Below are 10,037 nucleotides of genomic sequence, written 5' to 3'. Positions count from 1 at the left end.
AAATTATTAAGAAGTAATTGTAAAAGAATTAAAATTTATTTCATCTCCCAAATGTCCATAACTATACTTTTAGAAAAGATTTTAAAAAATATCATCCGTTTTAAGCAATTAAAAACAATTTTAAACCCTCTTACGTCTTTTTAATGTAATAAACAAGTTCTCAGACCGAAACCTTTTTAATTTTTTATTGTTTAAAATACGGTGAAAAAGCATTGAACATTGTAATTCTTAAAGAATACAGCACTTTAATCTAATTATGAACAAAACACTGTCTTTTAAGTTCTGAAATATAAGGTATTCTAAATAAATGCACCTCTTCCATAATTTAAGAGTTGCCATTCATTCATGTTTGAGATTGTACTGCACCGCATTCACAACCGCAATTACAAAAGAAAAAAGATTATTAAAAAGAAAAAAAGATTATTAAAAAGAAAAAAGAAAAAAAAAAACAAAACGGTTCTGATCTCTGGTATCAAACACATACAAAAAGCCGATGGAATCAAAACTGAGCCGAAACACGAGTCGCTCAAGCCGAACATTCAAGCCCCAGCTCCATCTTGCACGACTCACTCTCAGCCGAACCACTAAATTCCTTCAACTCGATCCTTCTCTTCTTCACCGGAACCACGTGCTGCGCACGTGAAACCGGTTCGAACCCCAGCGTAAGCTCCAAACCAACATCATCGGTTCGTCGCACGAGCTTCCGGTTCGACTCCGGTTCATCTCGGAAGAGGATCGAAGTCTCCGCCGTCTCCACCGACACCATGCTCTCGCTCTCCACCGCATTCGCCGCCTCAGACTGGTGGCTCAGCGACGAATCGTGACTGCCAGATCGATTCAACACCTCTTCGGTCCACTCGCATGTCATCAAACCCGGTTCAGAAAGACCCAATTCGGTTCCCTTGTTACCGTTGTTATCGTTGGAGGTGGATTTGGGCTTGGCGTTGGCGTTGGCGAGTGGACGCCTGACGCGAGACCGAGTCTTGACTCGTTGCTGCTGAGTTTCGTTCGACGCGGCGGAGTTCTCATCTTTCGACACGTGGCGTATGTCGTACGCCTTGAGCGGCGGGCCCCGCCCGCTCGCCGCCGCTTCAGACGTGATCGGCGTGATCGGCGCGCCTCTCAAGACGTTCTCAACTGCGGCTTGACACAGCTGCCAGCTCCCCGACCACAACAACCCAACCGAACCGTAAATCGGGTTCACTATCCGACCGCATGCCTCGTACAACAACGAACGAAAGATCGCTGCATAGATCAAAGAAACAACCCAAGTTCAGTGAATTCCATGTACACAATCAAAATCCAGTTCATGCTGGGCTTTATAAACCTTTATCGGACTCTAATTCTACTCGTTGTGGGAGTTTGTATTCCTGAAAAGAAAGTTTAGGAAAATGGCACAAACCTGGACGAAGATGTTCGGGGCCTGCGTTAACGAGATTCATGAGACCAGCACGGCCATAGAACTTGGCGAGAAACACAGTAGCATTGGCTTGAGATTCTGGGCTTTTGATCCACTGCAAACAGGGTCTGATGCTGCAATTCTCACTGCACCCTTTTCTCAGAACTCGACACCCATTGCAGCTCATCCGCATTTTCGAAGACCCAATTGAGAATCTTGGAGAAAGGAGAAGAAAGAGGTGAAATTGAAGAAGCTATTTTCTGTGGGAGATTGTGATCATAGAAGTGAGCAAAACAAGGGTATATATTTGTTGGTGGGTTAAGGAGAGAGAGAGAGAGAGAGAGTGGATTTTTCAGGTACTGGGTTGTGGGGAACGCAGTTGTTTCTGAAGAATTGTTTTATAGTATTACCAGTGCTTTATTTAACAATAACAACACCAACACACAAAGCCAAACCATGGTTTCCACGTTCAAAGAGGTTGGAGTTCGAGGAAGTAAACAGCTGGTTTACCACGTCACAATCCCACCCTCATGAACAGCGCGTGCACTCACCTCCCAATCATAGGGACACTCATCCCTTAGTCATTGGGACGTAGATGACGTGGGATAACCCTTAAGTGCCACAGAGCTTCTCCATGGTCTGTTCACTTGGGAAGTGCCCTTTAAAGTAAGGTAATATTACGGAATCTGCCACGCGAGGAGAGAGGGTGAAAGGGAAAAGAGGGAAGGTAGAAGAGCATGCAAATGGGTACAAAAATTGAGGAGAGAAGAAAGTGGCGCGTGGCGGGCACGGTCAGGTGACAGAGTGCGGTCGAATCGCCACATATTGTGGAGTGAGGATCCATCCACCAACACTATCTCTCTTCAAAGAGCGGTTTTTGAATGAAAATTAAAAACAAGAAAAAGGGGAAAAAAACTCCTGGTTTTCTGGAATTGGATGGAAAGCGGTTTTGGCTGAAAACCGGACACTGGTTTCCGGTTTTGGTCTCATGACTGTGGGCGCGGGTGATGAAAGGGAAAAGCACTAAAGCCAATGGTTTTGGACATGAGATCCAAATTTTACCAAAATTAAAATCACCAACACTATTTCAGTAAATAAGACTTTTGACAATTCTTAAAGTTATACACATATATAATAAAATATAAATTTAAAATTAAATAATATAAAAAAAAATTATTAAAATAATAATATTAAGAATTCTAATGTGATTATATAAAAATATATCATTATTCCAAATTTATTTATTCCCTTCTGTAAAAATAAAACATTAACACACTATCTTTCAAACTAACATCTCTCAACATTCTTCATCCATGTTTCTTTCTAATGGCGCCCATTAATATTAAATTGGTCATTAATATTTATTCAAGAATGATGCAACTGCTGAGAAAATTCATGTTGATAAAATAATAGGTGAAATATTCAATTTCATCGTCTAAATAAAGGTTTCAAAAGTTAGTCCTCAAATTTAAATATAGCTACTTTAAGTGATTATAATATCTTGCTTTCGTTATTCATTTTTCATTTAAATTTTACTCATTTAGTTTATTGTTCAAAAATAATTTAATTCAAATGTATAAGGACATAATTATATTTTAATGATAATAGGAAAATTTTATATGAAATAAATGACACATATGAATTATAAACTTATCATAGTAATTACTCTGGTTTAAAGGTTAAGTGGTTTCTTGTACATTCATATTTGTAAATTAGTATGTTTGTTAATAATGATAAAAATGTATTTTATAAATTTTAGTTCTTTGTCTCGTATCTTATCCTTTGAATCTCAATTAATATTTATTAATATTCTTTTAGTTCAGTATTTTTTTTAACAAATTTTAAGTATCACAAATAAATATATTTTTTTTAACTAAGATTTTGGACAGTTTTATTAAATCTATTTGTTATTAATTAAAAGGTCATATAACTAGCTCTCTTTAAATTAGTTGTATTCTATTTAAAATTGTGTTTTTCTGGTTGACTTGGTCGTCAGTCGACTCTAAACTCTAGCTTCGTCTACTTCTGGTAGATTTTGTGCTTCCCTTTGAATGCTGGAACGCAGCTCTGTTGAAACAGAGGGAGTCCTACCTGTCGATTGTACTCCGACGATAAAGTAAGTATATGACTTATAAAGGTAAGGGATGTTGATTATAATTTTGTAGTATATTGAGGTAGATGAACGTGCATGTGATTTTGTGACATTGCTTTGAGTTTTTGTGAAAAAAAAAATGTGTTTTGTTTGATAATATATTTACAGTGCTTTGAGTTTTTGAGTTTTTATATGTATAGTATACGTTATTGTTTTTTATAATTTTTTTAAAATGATTTTAGGTTTGGAATATTTTGGTTTCTTGATATGCATTTCTAATTAATAATGTTATATGAATGTGATGTTAAATTTTGGAAGTGAAAAAAATGGTGAATTTGTTCATCTATGTTTAGGATGTAATATGACATAATATGATGGTAAAATTATGAAACTAAGGATAATTATATTTTTTTTATTGTATGTGAGAGTATGCTTGGACTAACAAGCTTTACTATGATGTTTAAATTGTACTATTTTAAGTTAAGATGAGTTCCACGAAATATGTTCCATATTTTGTTATTTAAAATATAAAATATTACAAGTAATAAAAATTGGTGATCACTTGTTTATTGAGCAAAATTTTTTTTTTAAAATTGAGAAGTTTAATAATTGGTCAACCTTATTCATTGAGTGAAATTCATTTGAATTGTCCCATATTTATATTTTAGAAAAGATTTTCTAAAACTTTTCCAAACAATAACTTTTATTGAGTGATTTCATCTTATGTATTATATTATATATACATGTATATACGTAAGTTTGTAATTTTTTCTATGAAAAAATAAAGTTTATTTGATTATATTTTCTTATGATAATTAATAAGATATTTGTAAAGAGTTAGATAAAGCCTAATAATACAATAATTAATAACAACACCAAGATTGTTGACTGCAATGCAATTAAAAAAGTGATCACTTCCATTTTATTATTTATTAAAGTTTGTGTGTCACATTTGTTTAAAAGTGAGAATAGTCATTTAAGAAGCTTTGATTTTTTAGTAGCTCTAGCTTGCCTATTTTTTAAAAAACAATTAATAATACTTACTTAATGAGTATATATTTTCTAACTTAATCTTCATCTACTAAAACGCCATACACCAAAAAGGTATTTGATATTTTATAAGAATTTAATTTCTTTAAATTTTAATATTATTACAACCATTTTTTGTAGAAAACAGCACAAGCATGATTCTATTCCATGTTCAGTCAAAACAAATCAGAGTGGAAAGTGCCTGTTACTTACTTCTGAATTGTGACATTCATGTACTTAACAAAGGTGATAGTTGACCATGTAAAGTGTATAAATTATGAGACTTTGCTTCACGACAATTCTTACGAAGTGTGTCTCGGGAAAGAAACAAGACACAGAGAGAGAGAAAAACAACATAAAAAATTTATGTATTCTTGTTGATTATTCAGGAATGTACACTTATACACTAACATTGCACACTAAACCTTAAACTATCTAGTAACATTGCCACTTTGAAAAACTCATAAGTAAAGAATTTTTCACTAGAATTGTGTGGCAAATTTTAAAAGTTAATTTACATTGACTCAAGTTTCAGTAGGTTCAAAAAATTATATTAATTATTCAAATAATACTTCAATTTTTTAACTTTTTTTAGTTTTTAATGTAAAATATTTTTGGGTTTTTAACTTTTACATAATACTTTCATTAATACAAATACATTTGTTTCATTGTTTCAGTATGTTTAAAAATCAGGAGTCGAAGTTGATGATAATTTATATACTTTTTCCTCCTCTAATCTATTGAGATATTTTTTAATGATAAAATTGTGACGGAACATTTACTTTTAAATCAGATAATACCTTGTCATCATTTGGACATGATTTATATTTTTTTAATTTTTTTTCTTTGTGTTTTATTTTAGTTTTATCAATTTAAACAATCTCTTCTATTTTTACTATATTTTTTTTTTTCATTTCAACCACTTTTCTAATAGGAAAAGCATTTGTGTGGATTTATAAATGTCTTTTCTATTCATAGAAGCTAACTTTATTATTGTTGAAAAAATAGATATTATAGAAAGATGGAAGCAAGTTGCAACTTAAAGTCATCCAAATTAGGGAAAGAAAGAAAGAAAAAGGAAGATTTGTATGATTTGTATACAATTTCTTTCTCACTTCTTGTTTTCTTTATTTGAAAGTATGTCATCCAATAACTCACTTTTTTATTTATTTTGGATTTATTAAGTGTGTCAACCAATGACTCACTTTATTTTAATTTTAATTTTGGAGATTGTAACCTAACAATTTATGGTCAACACTGTTCATATTGCACATGATGTTACTAAATAAATAAAATCAATTTAGTCTTATATTTTATCAATTACTCATTTAACTTATTTATTAATGAAATTTATTTGATTTAGTATTTCACTTTTTTTCTAAAATATTACCTCTCATTTTAAACAAGTGGTGGAAGATTCGAGTTTTGATGAGATATTTAATATCAAGATTATAAAAAAATATTATTATATATACTAAGTTCATCAGTTTCACTAATTGTTCTTTCATTTTATTCTTTTAAGAAATTACTTTAGCAAATTTAAAAGAATAAGAATATTTATAAATTGTTATTAAATTTATTTCTTTTGATTAGTGGAAGATTTTTTTATGGGGTGAAATAGTGCCCTATGTGTAGTCCAGACTCCCTAATTCTAAAGTCAAAGATTCAGTGATATCACTTGTGATATTGTCTACTTTTTACTCAAAATTTTGTCATATAAATAAAAGTTTCTTCAGGATTAAAATAGGAAATTGTAGTTATAATTAATTTTTGTCATGCAATATCTGACTCTGTAAATAGTTTTTTCATTTAAAAAATGTGTAAAATGCTACTTACCCTCTAAATATATTTAAAAAATATATAAATGTGATTAAACTTACACAGTAATAATTTGAGTGGGTTTTTTATTGAAAAGTTTAATATGTCATGGTCATTGGCAAAGTAACTTCTTAATACTATTGAAAATATCTTTTCCATAGTAAAGGTGAATGCAAAAAAGAGTATGAGATAAGGATGAGAAGAAAAAATGAAAAGAAGTTAAAGGTCAAAACAATAAATCCAAACCCAAAATTAGTTGGAAAAGTATGACAACACAGTTTCCCGATTTTGAGGAAAATCAAAGGTACAACCTAGCCAAACATTCTAATTTTTTTATGTTATTTATTTTGTTTCCAAAATTTATCTTTTATTTTTCAGTTTCACTTTGTCATAAAAATTATTGAAAAAAGTTTTAGAGGTTAAAAAATTATTGAAAAAGTTTTAGAGGTGTACCGGTCAGAATCAAACGAACTAGTATTGGATTGGATGATCAACCGACCGAGTCAAATACGTTTAGTTCGAGAGATAGTATTGTTAAGGTCAATAACCACATTCAAGATATTGTCCACATTGAAGGTCGATGTATCATCACAATTTTATCATTAAAAAGCGCCTTGAAGAATAAAGTATATTTAAATTGTTTTTAACTTTGACTTCTAAACAATATGAAACTATATTTTGAAAATAACAAAACAAAAAAGAATATTGAGAGAATTACAATATTAGTGAAAGATCAATTCATTCTAAAATTAAATCTTTTAAGTAAAAGGGATAAATTAAGAAGGAAAATTAAAATATCCTTTTACCAAATAGTTTCTTACTTATAAAGCATCTTGCAATGCTTCCTATAGATAAAGTGGGTAATTAGATTAGTTATGGGTATCATGAATACTTATTTTTGTCTTAATTGTTGTTCAATATAATCTCTCACTTAACTAGAGATTTTAATATATAAAAAAATAGTATAAAAAGCATGATTGGGTGATAAAACTAGTTTAGAAAGGGCACGTGTGAAAAGGATATTAAAGTGGTTCATGCAATAGAATGAATGCAATTACTAAGTATATTAGGTTGGAATGTCAGAATTGTTGCCTTTAAAAAATGCAAAGATGTTTGCCAATTTATTTGGAATCTCATCCTTTATCTCTCTCTTTCTATGCACTTTAACTCCTGGTTTTTGGGAACTATCCCTTAATTTAGTTTACTTGATTAATAATTGATTATTGTTGCTAACACTGGTTTTGTAGAAAACCAATGACTGGTTTCTGGTTTGGATTCAGTCCTATGGGCGATTCTGCCCTGGACAAAGGGTTTCTGTGGTTCCCACCAAACTCTATTTTCAATCTATGTTCATTGAATTTAATGCTTCATTAATGGGAAAACCTTCATCATTAATCATCATTATTTAATGTTAACCAAAATTGTAGTGGATTGGATTTGGTCACCACCTCACCAACTCTACTACAATATCTACTTCAACTCCTAACTTCTCTCAACTTTTTCGATCTTGCTAAATGCTTAAATCCTCCATCAATTTTTTTTCCTTTGAGATGCTTTCATGTGAAGGTCAAATGTTTTCTGTTTTCATTTTTGTTATTTATTCACTAAAGATGATGAGTCCATTGTCATGCCTTTTAATTATTCGAGTTTGAAAAATACTTGTTATGGTCAATCACTCGATTTAAGGTATTTGTTTTGAAGGTCGGTGTTTCATCACGATTTTGTCTTTAAAAGACATCTTAATAAATTATATGAGGAAATAGTATATAAACTGCTCTCGATCTCGACTATGTGAGACTATATTGAAACACTATGTTTCTTTTAATGGGAAATCTCACGTTAATTAGATATAAAAATATTTTATATATTATAAATATTGTCTTATAAGCCAATTTCATAAGATTGAATTAGACTTAAAGTTTACGTCTTAATATGTCATCAGAGTCATTTAGAGTCTATCCTAGTGAGATTATGTTAGGTTTATTAGGTTATCCGCTATCGAAACATAATCAATCACTATAGATATATAGTCTTGAACTCTTTTTTATGTTGGGAATCTCGACATTTTATAGTATATAAACGGATATAAATATTATTTCATAAATTGATTTTATAAAATTAAGTTAAATTTAAAATTCACTTTTTAATATTATATTTTTAAATAATATATGAAAAATATATTTTGGTGTATGATTTTAATTATATATTCTGATCTTTCATACTTGTGCAAGTGTATAAAATATATGATATCCGTTTTTTCAATTGTTGTTTTTCTAGAAGACCACGTATGAAGTTAAAAAATATGACTCGTTTTTTATTTATATTTTTGTATCTTTTCCAAGTTGTTAAAGTGTTTAATAGTGTAACCCATGCCTAGTTTAAGTTAGTCTATATTATTTCTTAGATGGACACATTTATATATTTTTATGGATAATGTTGTTATTATTATTTTTAATTGGATTATAGTTTTTTCAGTTCGTCACATAAGTAACTGTTTTAATTAGTATTAATTCCTAGATAAGACTTTCATGTATTTTTAGAGTTTTGATATCTTTTAAACTTACTATGAAACTAACTAATGTTACATATTTAATTGCACTTAAAATTATTTGTCCTCTAAAATAATATTATGTGGAATTAAAACAACATCCAAGTAACTTTATTTAAGTTTTGCTATAGGTTAAATAGTTAATTAAATAGAGCTTATAAAAATCATGTTAGGTAAGATAAACTAACATCGTAAATAATGACAACAATTAAAATTAAACTTAATTTGTTACGAAATAAACTTTGATGGTTAATATTTTTGTTAATGTTTTACTTACTCTAACTAAGCATAATTGAATTTGTATTGTTGGTTGGTATTGGGAACCTTGATATCGATCGGTCAAATGATGAAGACCGAAACATGTAATTAGTTTCGTACAATATGATTAATTATGAGCATGTTTCTGAAGGTACTACAACATAAAATGATACTATGATGTATTATACCTTATATCTTAGACAACTAAGATATAATACCTAAATATTTTTCTGTATCTTATGTAATTAGATTTTTCGTTCTTAAATTAAAATTTATATTATTAATGAAATTTAATTTATGACAATATTATTAATAAAAAAAGGTTTTTATTAAAATAAATAAATTATATTAAACATTAATTTTATATTATATAATTTACAAAAAAAATCAGAAAATATATATATTTTGGATTGGGCATGAAATACAAATATATTTTGTTTGTGTTCCAAAATGCATATATTTTTAAAAGGTAAAATTAAAAATTTAATTGTTTGAGAGTGCAGTGGGCTGTAGAATGCAATGACGTCCATTAAATTTTATACGATGGGCCAATATCATGATGGGCTAACCAACCCATTTGTCCAATTTACTTTTTATAATAGCAAAATCCAACTCTTTATTTTAATATTTATATTTTATGTATTTAACTTTTATTATTTCAATTGATTTATTCTATTTTTCTTACAAGAATTTTTTTGATTTATTCTATTATTACATATTACACACACACATATATATATATATATATATATTTATAATATACACAAGAGTCTATATTTTTTTGTAATTTTAGTTTTAGTGATTAAGATATTTTGTTAATTTGGATAAAAGTTAGTTTTGTTTTACTAATTTTAATTTTTTATATTTTGAAAACGTGAGTGTTGTTCCAACAC

General features: G+C 29.4%; 1 protein-coding gene across 1 annotated transcript; it reads right to left on the bottom strand.

Moving 5' to 3' along the window:
* Window positions 1-321: 321 nt before the first annotated feature.
* On the bottom strand, window positions 322-1,864 carry LBD40 (LOB domain-containing protein 40). The gene is made up of 2 exons (XM_068632089.1): window positions 1,403-1,864; window positions 322-1,245 (listed from the first exon to the last, which is right to left on the bottom strand). The coding sequence occupies exons 1-2, from the start codon at window positions 1,590-1,592 to the stop codon at window positions 527-529; spliced, it is 909 nt and encodes a 302-aa protein (XP_068488190.1). The 5' UTR covers window positions 1,593-1,864; the 3' UTR covers window positions 322-526.
* Window positions 1,865-10,037: the final 8,173 nt, after the last annotated feature.

This window comes from Phaseolus vulgaris, chromosome 8, assembly GCF_051622355.1.
Source record: "Phaseolus vulgaris cultivar YP4 chromosome 8, ASM5162235v1, whole genome shotgun sequence".
NCBI lineage: Eukaryota > Viridiplantae > Streptophyta > Magnoliopsida > Fabales > Fabaceae > Phaseolus > Phaseolus vulgaris.
Note: the sequence above shows the minus strand (reverse complement) of the source record. Positions and strands in the feature narration are given on the sequence as shown.